Here is a 20878-nt window from a genome sequence, read left to right as displayed (position 1 = left end):
AAAACAGAGGCTACATAGGTAGCCTCTTTTAGGCTTTTGTTCTCTTCAGGCCTTCAATAGATTAGATTACATTAGGGCAGGGCAATCTACTTTACTTAGTCTGTTGATTCAAATGTTAATCTCATCCAGAAACACCCTCATAGATACACTCAGAATCAAGTTTAAGCAAATATCTGGGTACCCGTGGCCCAGTCAAGTTGGCAAATAAAATTAACCATCACAATCAGCAAAGTTCTTAACAGCAAAAATGGACTGAAGTAGGATAGTATTGTGAGGCACTTGTAGAAGTAATGTCAGTCCAGAGCAGTGTACCTTGCATGAATGAAGACTAACTAGGTTTTTTCAGATATACAAAAACCAATAGTACCTGCCACACACACACATACAAATTGTAAAGACTGCATTATGTCCTGGAAAAGGGGGGAAGTATCTCACAATTACAATGCAAAAAAAAAAGAGTATTGTGATAACATAGTGATATTGTGGATCTAGAGAAGAATGTAATTCTTAAGAGATATGTGCTAAAATATTTAGATGTGAAAGTGTCACGTTAGCAGCTTGCTTTTCAAATTGTTGAACAAAAATTGTGTGTGTGTGTTTAGAGAGAGAGGTTAAATATAGCAAACTGTTAAGAATTATTAAAATCAAGTGGAGGTTATGCCTTGTTTTTTCAGCTGTGTAAATAACATTTAAATAAGATTGTATTCATATATAGTCTTTTTATTATAACAACCATTTTTTTTTTCATAAGTAAAAATCTTCCCGTCAATACCTTGTTTTCTGGTGTTTCCTCTCTTGTGAATCCTCTGAGATCACCAGCAACGGTTAAACCCTTACAATAAGTACAAGTGACCATATAGTAATTAGACCCTTTTTGACAAATCAAGGGACCATAGATATGTGTGTCTATTTCTGAGTCTCTATTTTATTCTATTTTTCTATTTGTCTATACTTGAAGAGTACCACATTATCTTAATTGCTAATACAGTGTAATGAATTTTCCTATCTGAAAGCATAAATTCTCAAACTTTTTTTTTCTTTTTTTTTTTTTTAGGGCTGCACCTGTGGCATATGGAAGTTCTCAGGCTAGGGGTCAAATCAGAGCTAAGCTGCTGGCCTATGCCAGAGCCACAGCAACTCGGGATCCAAGCCATGTCTTCGACCTACACCACAGCTCATGGCAATGCCGGATCCTTAACCCACTGAGCGAGGCCAGGCATCGAATCTGCATCTTCATGGATACTGGTCAGCTTCATTACTGCTTAGTCATGACAGGAACTCCTTAAATTCTCAAACATTGTAATGAATCTTCAGAACTGATGGTGTCCTACCTTTTTTCTTCTTCTTTTTAAAATATTTGGCTGCACCCATGGCATGTGGAAGTTCCTAGGCCAGGCATCAAGCCCACACCACAGCGGTGACCCAAGCCACTGCAGTGACAATGGCATCCTTAACCTGCTGTGCCACAAGGGAACTCCTTTTTTAAAAAAAGGAGCTATTCTTGTTCTGTTGCATTTATAGATACTTTTATAAATAGCTTATCTCTCTTATTATGGTGAGTTTCATATCCTTATAACAGTTCTCCTTCACATCAGTCTCAATATTCAAACATCTTATATACACACCTTTATTATGTGACTTAGAAATGTTCATGGCTCCCCAGGGCTTACAGGAAGAAATACAATTTCCTTTATAATGGCATTTACTTTTGTTGCAACTTGAGTTCTAGGTATGACCATGGTCCAACTTATTTTTCCAACTCTATATGGCATGGTACTCTATTAGAGCCAGGTGTTTCATTTTCCTTTATTTGTAACTTGCCTTTACACTCCTATCTTCGTGATGTAGCTAAGGATATTTCTTTGGCTTAGTAAACCTTTTCATTTTCTTTCTACCCGGATGAATCCATCCCAAATATTAAAGCCCAATATGTGTTCTACAGCTTCTGTGAAGTCTCTCATGATTGCCCCCCAATTCAATAACATTTCTACATTTTTATATTATCTTTCATTTACACTATATCATATGTAATATATCATATGTTGACTTCTGTTTTACATTTCCTTTAATATGCATTATTTCATTTGTATATTAGGTCACAGGCTCTTTCAGTGTGAGGATCTTGTGTTATGCTTCTCTTGCGTATACACATTGTATCTATCATGGTGTTTCATCTTATTTGGCCCTATTTACCCAGAATTCTGTATGAAGTGAGGGATATAGTTGATGCTTGGTTGAATGAATACTAAGTCTTATTCAACAAATTATTGTTGGAGTGTAAATGAGTGAGAAAGGAATGAGGTAATAAAATGGGTTCTGGTCTTGCCCCTTGTCAAGTGCTAACTGGTTGCTTGCAGCCAAACCGTTTTATTTCTGTGATCCTCAGTTTCCTCACCTTTCAAATGAAGAGAGTTAATGACTGCCCTACAATACAGAGTCACATGAGTTTATTCTCATTAAAAGTCTTTAAAACAATGTGTACTCAATATATTTATGCCATTTTTCATATTATAAAAATCTTCCTTATAGAAAATTTGGAAAACACAATAAAGTCCAAAGAAAGAGATACAAATCATTTAAAATAATACTACTGAAAAAGAACTACTGTTGAAATTTTGGTTTATTTCTCTTGCCATGTTTTTCTGTGCATGCATTTTTAAAATTAATAATATATAACTTTTTGTAGGTTTCTGAAATTTTTAATTTGTTATGTAATTTGAATATATTTCAGATACAATTTGTCATGAGGACTTTTTAATTGAGCTTACATAAAATAAATGTAGTTTTATTTTTTATTTAAAAATATTTTGTAAACATTAAATGAACCCACATAAATAATTTCACTTAACTTAATTTTAAGTTAATATGAATATATATCATTTGATGAACAAGAATATTTCAAGGGTATGATTTTTATTTTTGAAGTTATTTGCTATTTGATTGGGGATTTCTTTTGCCTGTATATGACCCAGAAAATTCTCGAAACAACTTAAAAATGTTTGCACTGTGATTCTGATTGAATGTCGGACTTGATGAGACATTACAATGGTTTCTTCTCTTGCAAAGAAAAATAAGATACTGAAGAGAACTTAGAAAACAACTCAGAGCTTGAAAAGGCTCAATCATTCCCCCCTTTTCTCAGTTGGAAGAAAAAAAAAAGATAAAAATTAAATTCGTTATAAAAGGCACTAAGAGACATCCCAAGGAATTTTTCTTTCAATTGATGAAGTAGAAGAAAAAGACATTCCTGGAACTTTTAAAGTTGTGTGCACGTTAAAAAGCACCTTACCTCTATAGTAACTTTGTTTATTCGGTTTACTTAAGGAAAGGCTTGTGAATGATTTCAGTCCTTCGCCATGTCCCTTACTTTTGTCATTGCATTTGGCTTTTGGCTATGCATAGTTTATGTAGTTGAAATTTTAGCTTTTCTTTTTTCAAAACTTTTACTAAAATTTTAGAATTATCTTGGCCTATAAAAGATGGCATTTTTAAGATATAATAACAGCATGATATAAAATAAATATAATCTAACTTCAAAATGCATCCATGTAAGATATGTATATGATACACATATGTATATGTGCACTGAAAAACTTCTGGAGGGCTGTACACCAGAATAATGTAACTGTGCTGTCACGGGATCATGGGATATAAGGCAATTTGTTTTTTCTCTTTTGTGCTTTTCAGAATTGTCATTTTTTCCAATAATGAGCACATATTATTTTTATATGCAAAAAGAAAAGAATTCATTTTGAAAAACAAAAATGGAAAGATTGGCATTCTCTTGTGGTGCAGTGGGTTAAGGAACCAGTGTTGTCACTGCTATGGCTTGGGACACTGCTGTGGCACAGGTTTGATCCCTGACCTGGGAATTTCCACATGCTATGGGTACGACCACAAAAAGAAAGAGAAAAATAGAAAGATAATTATTTCATTCAGTGAACAAATTGTATAGAGTACCTACTAAGCACCAGGCATAGTTTTAGTGTGTACATCAGTGAAAACATCTACAAAAACCTCTGCCATATAGAGTTTATATTCCAGTGGAGGAAGACAGACAGTAAATAAGTGCAATCCTTATAAGTTGTAATTATAATGTGTTTTGGAAGCTATTAAGAGCTGGGAGAAAGGAGAGCAAGGCAAGTTCTCAGGAGCTATGGGGAGGAGATGCCATTTTTAATGGTGTGTATGGTCAGGACGAGCCTCACAGAGAAAGCTGAGCTCTCTTGCATGTGATCTTTTGTGACCCTTCTTTCCTCACCATATTATGTCACCATGTTATTACTCAGATGAAGAATTATTTTTCAAGTATCACAAACAAATTGAGAATTTCAATTCCATATTAACTATTAAAGAAACACTTAAGGAGTTCCCATTACGGCTCAGTGGTAACGATCCAGACTATTATCGATTAGGACATAGGTTTGATCCCTGGTCTTGCTCAGTGGGTTAAGGATCTGGCCTTGCCATGAGCTGTGGTGTGGGTTGCAGATGCAGCTCGGATCCCACGTTGCTGTGGCTGTGGTGTCGGCCAGCAGCTGCAGCTCCAGTCAATTTGACCCCTAGCCTGGGAACTTCCATATGCCTCACGTGCAGCCCTAAAAAGAGAAAGTTAAGTCATTACTCTAAGTTACCTTCACATTGGAAGAGTCATTATGGGACTATTTTTGTCGTCCATGTATCTCTCTTGATAACAATCATAGGCAAAGAAAATAAGCCCAGGGGATAAAGGAATTTGTTTTTCCTCTTGTTAAAGAGTGAAAATGGTAAAGGAGAATTAGTTGAATAAGGTAAAACTATAGGATCTGGTGTGTTTAAATTATTAGAGAATTGCATATTTGTACAAGGGAAAGCTAATGAATTGTGTGTAACTGACTTCAGGTGGGCAAGTCTATTCAGTTAGCAGTCCTATCCAAAACTCCTAAGACAAGTGGTCCACACCAAAAAGATCCTGGAAATTTAGTCCCGTACACAACATCCATGAGCATATTTGGTTCAAATGGTTTTCAAGTCCCTTTTGGTGTGAACCAAATAAATGGTTCCATGGGTCTTTTGGAAAGGACCAAATATGACCAAATATCAAGGACCTTTTGGTGTGGAACATATGTCTTATGGATGTTTCAGACAGGATCAAGTGGTCCTGCAAGGATATTAACAATTTAATATATATGGCTCCTTTCCAGAGAGGGCTGGCGCCTGAAAGGTACAACTATCCAGATACCTTGGATGAGGGTGGTTTTATAAGAGTTTTTGCATTAACTACTTCCCTGCATATGACAAGCAGTGTTACTGACACCTGCAAGGCATTGTATTTGTCATAGCCTCCAATGCTATTTTAATGTTAGTGAAACAAATTTCATTTTTATATTTAATAATTGAATTTTCTGTTTTTATTAAGAATATTAATAAATAAAAGCACCTTCACTGGCTATGTTTGCCTACTCATAATTTATAGGTATCAGGTATTAATTCAACATGTATTTGTCGAATTTATTAGGCACCTATGTTCCAGTCCACATAACCAGGCAGAGGGATACAAAGTCATCTCTGCTGTGACCACGTTGGTCAGAGTTAACTTCCTCTTCTACACTTCCTACTGATCTCATCAAAAGTCACTTGACATTTAAAACCACCGTCCCATTAAAAGGGGAACTGACTTCTCAAACCTCCGTGTTCACTCTAAGCACCCTGAAACAGGAAGGGAGCAAGCAGATCATATGGATCTCAAATTGTGTCATTTTCCCACTAGGGGAAAAGTTGGGATTCTTTGAGCTTGCAATGTCTTTGCGGCCCTTTTGAAATCTAGGAATACTTTGTGTCCAAGTGTGGTTGGAAAGGGCCCAGATGAGAAGTAGATGGTCTGAGAACAGCCTCTCACTGGAACTTGCTTATTCATTCTCTGGGACCCTACTCAAATGCTAGTTTCCCTGTGAAGCTCAACCCTCTTTTCCGGCTTGGAATTAACCACTTCTCCTCTGTGCACATTGAGGAACTGCCTACCATGCAACCTTCTGAGGTCCCCAGTTGAGGTAGGAAAGTCCTTACTTATCATGGAAAATCCCGTAGTAACCATGACCCCCTCGCACACAAGGGTCTTACATGGTTTGCTGCAGTTAAAATCTGTACCCACACCTGTCCATATTATTCTAATTCTGTGTGGCCCTATCTTAATATGGCAATTATCATTGTGCTAGAAAGGTACTCAGATTTATTTACTATTTTATCCAGAAGATTATAGGAAAATGAGTTTGACTTTGCATTTTGAATTTTATACATTTAAGATGTCAAAAATTCTCTGTGATAAAATTAGCTTCCAATATATGTTGAAGGGTCTGTTTGTATCATTATCAAGCAAGAACCTAAGCACAAAAAGAAATATGTTTGTCAGCATATAAAAGTTAGAATTCCCTTTGGCTTTTATTTGAAGCACAGAAATGCCATATGTGGAGGGATTTTTAAAAACAGGAAAATCTCTAAGATAAAATAATTTTTATACATGTATGCATTTCATGTAATCTCTGTTTAGCCTAAAATAATCTTGATACTTAGCTGAATAGGAGATATGTCAAAGGATTCACATTTTATAGGTGGATTCTCTTACCTTATTTCCAAAGAATAGGATTTAAGGTCAAGAAAGTTAACTGGAAAGATCATAGTGTGTTTGATCTCATCATACTATGGGTTTCTCTTTGTAGCTTGTGAGCCTAACACAAGGCCAGGCACTTAAATTAGTAGGAGCTTGATAAATGTTGACTAGATGAATAAATAATTGTCTGTGTTTGTTGAGTAACATTAAAAGGTCATTGTTAAGAGTACTCATTGTGGTTCAGTGGGTTAAGAACTCAACGTAGTCTCTGTGAGGATTCGGGTTCAATCCCTGGCCTCGCTCAGTGGATTAAGGATCTGGAGTTGCTGTGAGCTGTGGCATAGGTCACAGATGTGGCTCGGATCTCATGTTGCTGTGGGTGTGGTGCAGGCTGGTGGTTAGCAGCTGCAGCTCCAACTTGACCCCTAGCCTGAGAACTTCCATATGCCATAGATATGCCCCTAAAAAGAAAAAAAAAATAGGCAATTGTTATATTTCTGTTACTTTGTTGGGAAAAGGTTTGTATATTCAAAAACGGAAAATCAAATCAAAGAAACACGGCAAAAGGAATTAAGATATTGAAAGCTGCGGAGAGACAGATGAGGCATTTGGCTTTCAGCTGAGATCAGTGCATGACTCTCTCCCTCTTTTTATGTCTTCTGGCCAGAAAAGCACTGACTTTCCAAAATATGTGTTCTTCCTTTGTTTGTTTACTTTAAGTGCTTTTCCAGATAGCCTGACTCATACCCCTAGAGAACTGATTTCGTGGGTAAGAAGTTTATTTAGAGTCCTACATGCAGAATGAGTAGTCATTTCACTGTGGGAGATGGAGTGACTGCTCTGGATCCAGAGGTTAGAAAAAAAAGGGTTCCACCTCCTGTGGGCTTGAGAAAAGGATGAGTTCAAGCTAAGAAGATGGACTGTCTATTTGGAAGGGTAAGAGATTGCAAAACTTTTTATTTGTTTGTAATTATGCTTATAACATATTATGCATACATAACATTTTTCTTAGCAGGCCATTTTTGAGCCACTGGGAGCTGACTAGTGGTTTCCTTATATATATGTATATATTCCTCCAGTGCTCCATTTAGCTTGAATGTCTTTGTGCTCTTCAGCTGTACTGGTGTTGTGCTTTTACTATTTTGGAGACTGCAGAGATCCTGGCATATGTGTATATGACTGCATAATGATCTTTTGTTAAGGTATCCTGAAAATTGTGTCTTTTCAGTAGGGGAGAAAGTGTGTCCCAGGCGATGCAAATCTCATTATATGCTATAGGCCATGCAAGGACTTCTGAGAAGTGTCCCAATGTCCAAATGGTTTTGGCTCCTATAAGCAGCCACAGTTGACAAAGCAGAACTCATCCAGATTCCACTGCTAATTCTATAGAAGAAGAAGAGTTGCTAGTGAGTCAGTTGCCTTAGCAAACATAAACACAATTATCTTTTTAAGCCCCAGAAAATTAAAAGAACCCGGAGGTTAATCTCTCTTTCATTTTTCCTTATCTTTCTATTGGTTTTATATGTATGTGTGTATTTTATATATATATATATATATATATTTATTTATTTATTTATATATTATTCCCCCCCATGCTCATGGCATGCTGGAGTTCCCAGTCCAGGCATTGAACCTGTGCAACAGCAGTAATAATGCCTGTCCTTAACCTGCTGAACCACCAGAGAACTCCAGGTTATATATTTTTTAAATATCACAAAGCAGTGAAGAGAGCAATTCTATTTTATATATATATATAAAAAATGTATATAAATATATACATATACTATATATGCTATATATGTGAAATATATAGAGATACATATATATACTTGGTGTACATATATATACATTGTGTGTATGTGTACACGAGTGCATATACAATGCATATGCAATCAGTGTTATATAGGACAATAGCAACAGACAAGTAAGATGGCTAATTGGGAAAGGGAAGGACTGTCACTTGAAGATATACTATTTTGTCAGTTCTTGCTCTGGCGCAGCAGGTTAAGGATCCAGTGTTGTCACTGCAGTGGCCTGGGTCACTGCTGTGGCTCATGGCATGTGTTTGATCCCTGGTTCAGGAACTTCCACATGCCATGGGCATGGTGTGTATATATACACACATACACATATACATATACATACATATATATATATATACATAAATATATATATATATAAATATAGTAAGCAGCCACAGTTTACTATCCACAGTTTTATTTTGGATAAAATTGTCAAAATGTTACTTTTAGAAACTTTCTGTGTTAGAAAACCTGTGTATTCATAATTTTGCTAGATGACTGTGTCTCAGTTCCTTTAAAGACATTATTTTTAACATATTATTACAAGTTAAAATATGTAAAGAGATACCAAAAGTGGTTAATAGTCTCCTTGTTCTCTCTTAAATTCCCAACAAGAATTTTTATTCTTTTTACAAAGTTGATTTTACGTTATATTCATTACTTTTTTCCTTTCCCCCCTTTGCTGTAAATATTACTTTTTAAACTTGCCTTATTTCACAGTCTGTCAAGAATATATCTCCAGTAGTTTCCGTCATGGCGCAGTAGAAATTAATCTGACTAGGAACCATGAGATTGAGGGTTCAATCCCTGGCCTCGCTCAGTGGGTTAAGGAGCTGGCCTTGCTGTGAGCTGTGGTATAGGTCACAGACACGGCTTGGATCTGGCATCGCTGTGGCTCTGGTGTAGGCTGGCAGCTGTAGCTCCTATTAGACCACTAGCCTGGGAACTTCCATATGCCATGAGTGCAGCCCTAAAAAGCCAAAAAAAAAAAAAAAGCAAAAAAAGAACATATCTCCATAAGTAGATCTTACTGGATCTAAGACATTCTTTTTAATAGCCATATAATATTCCGTAAGATAATCTATATGGTTTATTCAGTCATTCTTTTCCTGATGGACTTCCAGATTATTTCCAATGCTGTGTTAAACTTCTTTACAAGGGAATTAAAGGAGCTCTGTTAAGAATCACCCTGTTCGGAGTTCCCGTCATGGCGCAGTGGTTAACAAATCCGACTAGGAACCATGAGGTTGCAGGTTCGGTCCCTGCCCTTGCTCGGTGGGTTAACGATCCGGCATTGCCGTGAGCTGTGGTGTAGGTTGCAGATGCAGCTTGGATCCCTCGTTGCTGTGGCTCTGGCGTAGGCTGGTGGCTACAGCTCCGATTTGACCCCTAGCCTGGGAACCTCCATATGCCACAGGAGCGGCCCAAGAAATAGCAAAAAGACAAAAAAAAAAAAAAAGAAGAATCACCCTGTTCATTTATTTCCAGTGATTGCTAAGTCTTGGACTCATTCTGTCCGGAAGATCAGATGATTTTTCACTGTAGAAAGTGCCCCACACTGCCTCCCTGTGGGGCTGGTCTGGGCAAACAGTCTATCTCATGGGGGAGCTTGACATCCTGATCATTCAGTATCAGTGACAGGCTCTGAAAGGAAGGTATTGCCCAGTGAGAGTTTGGAAAAGGACCAAGTAAAGCTTTGAGTAAAGTAACCTGTTGCTTGACCACCCTGCCTAGACGTGTCCTTTAACTCAATTATTCTTCATGAGAATCCAGCATTCTCGTGAAGAACAATTGAGATAAAGGACACGGGATGTGGTATGGGGAGGAAACTGTGACTTAGAAATTAAATGGTTTAACCCATATCACCTTGCAAGCCTACACATATAGTGAGTTCTTTTTGACTAATAGTCCAGTGCTCTTTACTTTTGGCAATTGACTATTCGACAATTGGTGAATACTCAATAATTAGAGGTCCAAAATTATGTCTGAAAACTTAGCATTACTCTCAACTTTTCCATGATTCCTGGAAAGATGAGACCATCTGGGGAAGTAGCCTAGGCTACTCTTGGACTCCAGAGGCCCACAGAAAGTTTCCTGGACATTTCCAACATGCTGTGGACCAAAGAAGCTGTGTTTCTAACATCACATGTATTTGTGAATAGTTCATTTCATTTTTAGCATTTCCTGAATTGAAGTTAATTGATGGGTAAGGGCTCCCTTCCAACTAGAGTGAAAAGCTTGGGTTGCTTTGTGTAGGCTGAGGTTCACATATTTCAGCCAGGAGACCCCACAGATGAGTGTCTCCATCCATTGGTTGATACCCAGCACATTCTGTGTTATGATGTTATCTAGCCTTGTGTGGATAATTTTTCTCCCATCCAAGAATGCAAGTCCCCTAAAAATGGAAAGTAAATCATTCTTCAGTACTCTCAAAAGACCCAGCTGAGAGCTTAGCATTTAATAGGTTGTCAAAAAAAAAAAAAAATGTTTGCTGCTGCTGCTGCTTTTAAGATACTATTCAGTGTTGACTTCTTAGGAAAGATTCATTAGAAAACAGAGTGTGAAAGCAAGGGCTAGTTTTAGAATAAGCAATATCTGCTGCCTCCCTTCCTGCAGAGCAAATGGTCTCTTGAGAATTCTTTTGCAGAGCGAGACAATTGCTAGGAAGATAAAGGATGCTTAGGAAAGTGCTAGTAATTACCGTGTGTCCACCGGAAGGTAAGAAAAGGTAACACAGGTCTTACTCTCCTAAACATGAACCTGAGGCTACTGAAAATGAGGTCTGAAACTAGAGCAGATGGAAATACACAGCTTCCACTGTGGGAAAAAAAAAAAGCCCTTGAGATAAAGTTGAATTTATTTCTAAAGAGTAGGAACAGAGTGTGTTTTATTTGGTCTTTACAAATTATAGTGATTTTGTTTCAGCTTGAACAAGCACCACAAGCGAATACTGGCAGGCAGCGTTCTCCATGGGAGTGGCCCAACAAGTCAGTTTGCATTTCCTTCCAAGCCCTCTTTTGGCTGATGCGTCCATAGAAAAGCAGAACAAAAGGCAAGAGATTAGTGCACCCTAAAGCTATCCAAGTGACTCCTCAGCTCCCAGGTTATTTATAGCAATCTGGCTCACGCTGAGGCCTTCCTGCTTTATTCAGCAAAGGTACAAATGTGCAGGCTGAAGCTGTAGGACCTTAATGGTAAACACAGATGCAGGGCAAGATCGATGATTAGATTCTCAAGGCTTCCGTGTTGTTGATCTGGGCATGCCTTTTAACCAGCATGGTGAACATGGACCTGGAAATAGGTTCACCCTCTTCTTCACGTGCACATTCTATTTGTAGATGTTGCTATGAGGACAGATTCATCAAAAATGACGGATGTGGAGCCTGTGGTCAACAATTTCGCATCATCAGCAAGGGCAGGCCGCCGGAATGCTCTACCAGACATCCAGGGTTCACCCACCACGGGTGGAACTTCGGAGCTGCCCCTCAAACTGGAAGCCCTCTCCGTGAAGGAAGGTAACACTCAAAATCCTCTTAAAATCTGCAGCATTTCTCTCTTCTTAATCTTTTCCTCTGGAACAGTCTCCCTTTTAGCTAGTTAAAAGTGCTTTTTAAAAAAACTTATTTACTAAAACCTCTCTGCTTTTGTTTAAAGCTAAGTAGATTTTCTCAGCCTTTGGAAAAGTGGATGTTTTCCTCTTTTTATGTCCTGGTGTAAATGGAGAAACTGAACATTTATTTATTCATTGGATATATATAGTTAAGAACAGTGCTGGTAATTGGGACCACAAAGGTGAAAAAATGTAATCCCTTTCTCCATTGAGTTTATGAAATGTTTTGAGAAGCTCTTGGAAATAAAGAAATCTTCCTTCTGCCATCCATCAGCAAATCACTCTGGATGCTTCTGCTCTGTTGTAGTATTCTGCAAGCTCTTCTATTTTTCATACTAAGAATAAGTTTGCTATCAACTAGAGAGGAGACTCTTAAGGGGAGGAGAGTATTTGTTTAAAGGAGAATCATTCTTTAACCAGTATAAAAAGTTGAATTAAGAAAAAAGAGCTGTCAAACCAGTGAAGGAAAACCTTGGGTCTTTGACTACATTGCTTGCATACAGTTCATAAAGCTTCCATAGTTTACTTTTGTGAAAATATAGATAATAGTACTTAAAGTGTTAAAAAAAAGTTCCTTCATGTAGAAACATTCAAATAGTTTAAAGATCGTTTTAGTTCCACGTCGTCACCAACATACCTGTGCCTTCTGCCCATTTCAAAGTAGACTCCAATGTGTGTGTAGAAATTTATTCCTGGTGGCACAGAGGCAAGAAAGAGCCGGAAGCTTCTCTGCATCTCCTCTCTTCATGTCAGCCCCGGAAGAGGGCTCTTAGTTCTTTGCCTCAGGAGGTGACTTTCTACCTGACAAAGTTACAAATGTTCCTGGTGTGATCTTTATGAACTACTTACATCCTTGTTAGGCCAGGGACTGTGGCCAGGTCCTGGAGTCCCATGGTTACCTCATCTTTTTCTAGAGTCACTGTGTGTCTCATGTGGGCCACTACCAGTAATAATAAAAAAGTATACAAGTGCATATAAGCTATTTTAAGATGAAATAAAAGATGGAAGAAATAAAAGGAAAAAGAGAAATAAAACTGCAGAGTTCCCATCATGGCTCAGTGGAAATGAGTCTGATTAGTATACATGAGGACACAGGTTTGATCCCTGGCCATGCTCAGTGGGTTAAGGCTCTGGTATTGCCATGAGCTGTGGTGTAGGTCACAGACATGGCTTGAGTCCTGTGTTTCTAAGGCTGTGGCCTAGGCCAGCGGTTACAGCTCCATTTCAGCCCCCAGCCTGGGAACCTCCATATGCTGTGGGTTCGGCCCTAAGGGAAAAAAAAGCTCCCCCCCCCAAAAAAAATATGTACACAAAACCTTTATGCTTACCAACGTTAATTTATTTAAACAAAGAACAAATACGCTGTAAGAGAGTTAGTAGTTTTTTCATTTTATTTTGTTCGCTAGAGACCATTGTTTCTATTTTTATATTTTTCTTTAAATAATTTTAAAATAATGTGGTATTAAATTAGGAAACTCAAAATGTTAAAAGTGAATCAACATATAACACCAGATATTAAAGAATACACAAACAGAAGCAAGTTTAGATAGGTAGATGGCATAGACAATGTTTCAGTAACAAGTCTATAAACAAATAGCTTTAAGGCCTATCTTCGTTTCCATTAGCTAAGTACAGACATTAAGGGTTTAAAATGAATGATTTTCAATTGCTAATAGTAAGGAAAAGGTGGAGTCTGTCTCGGACATTATGGTTTTAATGTTTTAGTCATTTAATAATAGAAATTCTGGGAAAGAGCTGCAAGTTTCCCCCAGATCTATCCTTCTTTTTGGTGGTGGTGTTATTGTTTTTAATATTCTTTGGTGGGGAGAAATCCAGAGTCTCAGATATCCTGTGTGAAATTAACCTGCTTAAAATCTTCCTAGTTCACAATCTGTCTTAATCTATCCCTTACAAATTGATAACCATGTTAGACAGGACAATGCTTACATATATTAAGATAGAGGGTGGCTGCTTAGGAAACTGTAAATGTCACAAAGGGCCTTTCTTACCTCCCACTATCCTTAACTAATTGTTTGATGCATCATTTCGACCTAGTGCTGAGTGCTAGGCACCATTCTAAAAACTGGCCATATAGTAGTGAATGTAAAACAGCATAAACTCTTTTGCTGTCATGCATCTTGTATTACAATGGCAGAATTAGATTATAAACAAGTATATAAGTCAACAGTGATATGTTCTATCAGAGAATTAAAATAGGATGTTGTGGTAAAGAGTTACTGTGCTGCTGCTTTAGATTGAGAAATTCAGGGAAGTCCTAACCAAAATCTGAACGGCAATGGTATGTTTTAAATAACAATTGAATGGTCCAGGCACAGGGAAAACAGAGGGAAGAACATTCATTGCAGAAGGAGCAGCTTGTCAAAAGTGCTGAGAGTGGAACAAGGTAGACGTGTCAGGAAGCATAAAATCTTGTCGCCTTAGCTGGACAGCAGCAGGTTGAGAGCTGCCATTGGAGAGATAAGCAGGGGCTAGATCTCTTAGGACTTTAGAAACCTGGATGAATAAAGACAATTTTATTCTAAATATGAGGGTTTTCAGCAAGGGAGTGATATTCATGTATAAATATCCACTTTGTTATGTGAAGAATGAATTGTAGAAGAGCAGTTGAGTTAGAAACTTTTAGTTGAGTTAGGAGGTGCAGTCCCCATTTGGAAATCTTTGGGGGCCAAATTAAACATTCAGACTCATAACCTCATTTGGTACCAGTCTGCTCAGAATTATGGGTTTAGAAACACAACGAGTGGGATTTCCCTTCATGGTTCAGCAATAAACTAATCCAACTAGCATCCAAGAGGATGAGTGTTCGATCCCTGGCCTCGCTCAGTGGGTTAATGATCCAGCATTGCTGTGAGCTGTGGTGTAGGTCACAGATGCAGCTCAGATCCTGATTTGCTGTGGCTGTGGCTGTGGCTGGCAGCTGTAACTCTGATTTGACCCTTAGCCTAGGAACTTCTATATGCCGGAGGTGTGGCCCTAAAAAGACACATGCACACAAAAAAGAGCAAGAATAAAAAAAAAAAGAAAAGAAAAAGAAACACAATAGGCCAAAAGGGCTGTATTACATCATTTCCTCCTATGGGAGTTCTTGTGGCAATCCATATAAGCAGACCCGGGGGCTAGTCCTTGTGCACCCCCACCCCACCACTCACTGAGAACTCAGATGCAAGGAGACAAGATCTGCATCAGTGAGGGCAATGGGTTAGAAGCCTCATGTCCCATGGGGGCTAATACATTATAACAAGTCCTTGGACACTGCTTCATGCTCAGTTACAAGAGTCATGGCGTTTGAGGAATCTCTATGCTATAATTTCCTACCAGATATTTATAGTTAATATGTGTTTTCTCTCACTACAGTTATATTTTACCACTTGGGTCATTTTTACCATAAGTTTAGTAACCAGGCTGAATTCTACCTTAATCTGATTTGCTGAGTAATAGAGCTAGAAGACTACCCCCAAGTCAAATCCATCTTTAGAGAAGGAGAAGGGCTTTGTTCACCTTTACCCATGGGACATTTGCAGTAGTCCAGTGAGAGACGATGGCTTTTTAAACAGGTTGTGAAGGTGGAGAAAGGTGGGTGGATTTGGAATATGTTTTATAGGCAGAATCCATAAGACTTGCTGATGAATTGGATGTGGTGGAGATGACTACAAGTAATGAAGAAGAAAAAATGGAGGATAATGCCTGGAGCTACAGGGTAGAAGTGGTGCCAAAAACTGAGAAGGGCCAGCCTGGAAGAAAAAAAGTTTTGAGGGTAGACGAGTGATTTCTGTTTCCTCCCTATTCCATTTGAGATGCCTATGAGACATGCACATGCAATCAGCTCCCTTTCAAAATTGATTCAGCAATTTGCCATTTCCCCCCCTCAAAGATCTAAGTCTCTTGGTACCTCTCTAGCCCCATTTCCTATCCTTTTTTTATCTTCATTGTCACAATTGCAGTTCCTTTTTTGCACATTGCTGCCTTTGACCTGGATGTTTTCTCTGTTTGGAATGCTCTTCTCCCTGCTACACACCTAGCTAATTCCCTCACCTCCTCCAGTTTTTACTCACATGGCCCCTTCTTGGTGAGGGGAGGTGCCAACCCTATCTAAAATTGCAACATCCAGGCCCCAAGACTTTTTGACAAATTCCCATTCTTTAATTTCCTCTGTAGCACTTCTCACTTCCCGTAAGCCACACATTTTTCTTATTTTACTTATTTTCTATATTCCTCATGGAATATATGTGGGGGGTTTTGATTTTTGTTTGTTTTTACTGCTTGGTACACAGCATGTGCTTAATAAATACTTGATGAATGCAAGTTGGAGAACTGAATAGTCTATCATATTTATTTTCAGTGATGCCATTGACACCAAATAGTTTTATTTTTAAATTATGACAGCAATAGATAATACACATCAAAGAGTAAAAGCAGAGCCAGTGAGTGGAAGAATTGCAGTTGAAAGAAGGCCTTTGTCGAGTTGGAAAATGGTAGTGACTTGAGGAAATGAAGGAGCCAGGAAAAAGGGGGAAAGTCAGATGCAATGCAGGAGGTCCGGGGTGATCACGAGTGCTGCTGAGGTGGAAATGGATGCGATCCTGGACCATGAAGGAGCTGAACCTGAATAGTAGGAGCAGCACCAGGGCCAATTCCAAGGATGTGCTGGCAGGGCAGCTGCACAGGGCCCTGGACCCAAGGCTTGCACTTGATTTTGTTCTACTGTTGCCATCTTGAAATTTTCCATATTTTTTGAGTAAGAGGTACTGTGTTTTCACTTTGCACTTGGGCTCCAACAATTTATGTAGCCAGTCCTGAGGAGCTCATTGGCCACTGTAACCGGAGGGAGGGTAGAAGGAATAAGTCCAGACTGCAAGGGTTTTTAGAGCTTTGGTGGCAGAAAGTTGAGGCTTGTCTGATCTGGTCGTTTTGATTTTTTTTTTTTTCCTGTGAAATCAGCTCCTATGGGCAAAGGAGGTAGAAAATGTGAGAAAGCTAGAGAGACTGTGATCCAGCACAGGGAGATGGGGGAAGGCAAGGGCAGTCAGCCTGGGTTCAAATTGTGACTCTGTCACTTACCAGTTTGGTGACTTTGGGCAAGTCACTTAACAGTCGATTTGCATCAATAAACTAATCTATAAATGGAGATTGTAATAATACCTTAGAAGACCACTTGACATAATTCTGGAGAATAGGGAAGAAGGAGAATTAGGAGAGTGGACCCTTTTCTTCGTATCTGCACTGATGACAAAGTATGTGCTAGTCAAGTAGAAAATGACTAGGCTGCATGAAGGAAAAAGCCATGTGTTTTATCCCAGTATAATACAAAGTAGCTTTCAATATGTTCTCTATATGAATGAAAATTACTTACTTTCTAGATGTGAAAAATAAAGATGAAGAAACAGCACAAGACCAATCAGAAAAGCCTGAAGATGAAGGAAAATGAAGGCTCATAACCTATCAAAAGTGCCGAATTTCTGCACGTTGAAAGACTTAGTGGCTCTGCTTTCCTGAGATCTTTGATCTGGTAGTAACTATGGTAACATTGCAGCCCTAAGCAACATTTATTGTATTAGATAATTTTGTTGTGACGCTACTCACTTGGATTGCAACCGTGATGTCCAATGTAGGTTATTAAAAGGTAGATTACTTCCAAATTGCACCCAAGAGAGAGGTTAAGAATGTATGGTCACTTAAATAGGTATCGTTGTCTATAAACCCAACAAAATCCACTGTTCTCTTCTGGATTTCTTTAGCCACCTGCAATTTTAATCCCATTTTATGGTAATGGGTAAACCATGTCTTGGTAAATATAAACCAAATACTATTAATTTAAAACTTTATGGAATTTGTACGAAATTATGTTTTTTTGGTGACAAAGACTCATAGAAAGTCAAAATACATAGATAAAAGTATGGTTGTTTTTTTTTTAAACCAAAAATGTACCATTTTTTCCACCAGACCCTAAAAAGATCTGGACAAACAGTGAAAGTTTGACAGCCCAAACATCTCTAGGAAGTTTTTGTTTGATGTATTTTGCTTCTGGTCTATGCATACTGTGTTTTTTCATGTGGACTCTTAAAATGGAAAATTTGTGGCAAATTGTTTATATGGAATATACCCATTAAATGAATCTCACTATCTTCCTTAACTTTGGTGTGTGTATGTGTGTGCACATGTTTTTCTTTAATGTGAATTACACAAAACACTTGTTGCTTTATACTGTCTTTTCTTATTGTTAGGGCTTTTGTGTATATGATGTTTCTAAAATAATTTCCTCAGGAATGCAGACCTTAATTTTTATATCTTTCCTAAACTGGCTAACATAATCATAGGCACTTAAGTATTTAGTGAATGGTGTAGGTAGAAATAGAAAAAGGTTTGCTTTTAATATATATTTGAGTATATATTTTAAAAGGAATGAAGCCAAAACCAAAGCTTTAGTAAATTTTGATTTATTAGACATTTTAGGAAAATCATAGAATTCTGAATTTTTAAAGAAAATCTGACTAATGAATTTATTTTTATTTTCAGATATATATGCATGCAGTGATATTTTATTTCATTGTTGACTTAGGACATGTCTGTATTCAGTAATCAAATAAACTCACTATTAAAGAAACTTACTACTGACATAAGCCTCCTTCATTTTATCTCCTACAGTATACCAGCTGAAAAATGGTGATGCATTTTAAAGAAGTTAACTGTCTTTGCAGTATGAAACACCTCCTGCTTATCATTTCATTGACAAAATTTACCTTTACATCTGAGATATACCAGAGGGATAAATTTCAAAGAATCTAGTTAAGTTCTTAAAACATAAATTTTTCTTTAAAAAATAATCAAAAATAATATTTTACATGTAGCACTGATGTAACATTCACTAAAATGTCTTATAGCTGTTAAAATTAGATTTGGGGACATTATTTAATGTCATGATACTATATAATTAGTATAAAGAAGGGTTAGAGTAGAACAGTGGTTTTCCAGTTTGCCTCCTGGAGGACATTTGGTAGCATTTGGAGACATTTCTAGTTGCCACTAGTAGGGGAAGGGGCCAGGGAGAGAAGGTGCTACTGGCATCCTAATGGGCAAAGGCCAGGGATGCTGCTAAGCATCCTTTAGTCCTCCAGGGCAGACCCTCATAACAAAGAGTTGTCCAGCCACCAATGTCAATGGTGCTGCGGATGAGAAAGCCTGGAAGAGAGTTAAACTGTCTAACACATGGATTTTGTATTCAGATGACCTGGGTTTGAATTCTAGCTATGCTACTCACCAGCTGTATGATCTTGAGCAATTTGCTTTATGTCTCTAACTTTTATCCTCTTGGAATGGTATTAATAATAGTACATACTTTATAGGGTGAGTGGAAGTAATAAATGCAATAGAATATGTAAGACACTTGGCTAATGCTTGGCGGAGAATAAGTGTTCAATAAATACTAGCTATCATCATTATCATCATCATATCATCTTTATTCTAGAAGTTTTTGTATTTTCTGGTGGTGGAGATGATGGGCAGCTGGATTTGTTAACTTGGCTATCTCTGCCTTCTTCTGTGATTTCACAAACATCCCCAATCTTAGTGCTGGGAGAAGACACTGATGGAAATTGACAATTCATGGTAATTACCATGGTGTCTATTCAATCATGCTTATGAGCTGCTGACAGGTGATGAGTATTACCCTTTAACAATGAGTCACCTCATTAGTGTTTTATGACAGTTACTGACACACAACAGAATTTTGAGTTGTTATTAAATGAATAATGTGTTCCATGGAAACGTACAAGAAAAAAAAAAGTAACAGCTCTTGGGTCATGGTTATGTGATATTTATCTCTTACTTAGAAGACCAGAAATGTGGCCAGGTCCCTCCTTGTTGTTGCTAGTAATAGCATATATTGTTAATCTTGTATATCCAAAATCACTTTTTCATCATAACACACACAAATGTCCCATTTTATACATATAATAAGTTGAATCACACAGGGTATAAGCCATGTTGATTATTTGATAACAAAAGGATCTTTTTGGTTGAGAAGGAATCCAGAACAGAAGAAGAGGTCAGTAGTAGTTTAAAAACAAAATTGAAATCGACAACCAACTTCTTAAAAATCACACTATTTGGGGGAACCTATAGTGTTTTGTAGTAGCAAGTAGACACTTTCAACAAAGACTCTAGTTGGGACTTATTGAAGAAAATCTCCATGCTCATTTTTGTTACTGTTTCCTTTACAAGCTACTTGCTTTAGTCAGTAGCTATAAGACAATACTGTCGAAGAAACCAGGACGAAAGAGGATGATAAAGGGGCTATCTAGAAGGAGAAAGAACAGAAACCATTCCAAGTCATGTGCCCAGACATTTTTTTTTTTGTGATCTGGGCTGTAAAGGTTTGAACTTTGTCAGATATGAGTGCCTGCAGGGGGAGGTATCCTATATGCAAAAGGAAACACCGCATTAGCTTTCAGTTTTGCTAGGTCAGGTGGCTTGGGCAGCTTGGGCAGATGATGGTGGAGAGAGAGAAAGGGAGAGAACAAGGGGAAGAATTACCAGGCACACTAGCCTGTTACCTTTTCTGTGGAACCTGGCAGCTTAAGTTCAAATTACAGCTCTCCATTTGTACTCGTGACTTTGGTTATTTTACTGTGTTTCATCTTCTCTACTGTGTAAAATGGTGAGTTATTATGAGAATTTAGTGAGTGAATACTGATAAATTGCTAAGGAAAGTGCCTGACAAGTAACAAAATCTTATTATTAATTACTATTATTATCATTATTAATTGCATGAGCATAAAGGGAGGTAGAGACTTCAAGGTGAATGTCCTAGGGCTATTGATTCTTTCTACGTTATTTGCCAAAGCAGATTTTTCTCTTATTCCT

The 20878-nt window shown here is 37.8% G+C and overlaps 1 protein-coding gene across 5 annotated transcripts in view; it reads left to right on the top strand.

Moving 5' to 3' along the window:
* Window positions 1-18620, top strand: part of PKIB (cAMP-dependent protein kinase inhibitor beta) — a 108160-nt gene extending 89540 nt beyond the window's left edge. For 4 of the 5 annotated variants that reach the window (XM_047759446.1, XM_047759475.1, XM_047759466.1 and 1 more), the window contains 2 exons: window positions 11727-11903; window positions 17377-18620. In XM_047759446.1, coding sequence (XP_047615402.1) covers window positions 11727-11903; window positions 17377-17444 — 245 coding nt within the window. In that variant the 3' untranslated portion in view covers window positions 17445-18620. Of the gene's footprint in view, window positions 1-7387; window positions 7523-11726; window positions 11904-17376 lie in introns of those variants that run through there. The other variant, XM_047759484.1, reaches the window with a different exon arrangement.
* The last annotated feature ends 2258 nt before the right edge of the window (window positions 18621-20878 follow it).

Source organism: Phacochoerus africanus, chromosome 2, assembly GCF_016906955.1.
Source record: "Phacochoerus africanus isolate WHEZ1 chromosome 2, ROS_Pafr_v1, whole genome shotgun sequence".
NCBI lineage: Eukaryota > Metazoa > Chordata > Mammalia > Artiodactyla > Suidae > Phacochoerus > Phacochoerus africanus.
This window is presented reverse-complemented; position numbering and strand designations above follow the sequence as displayed.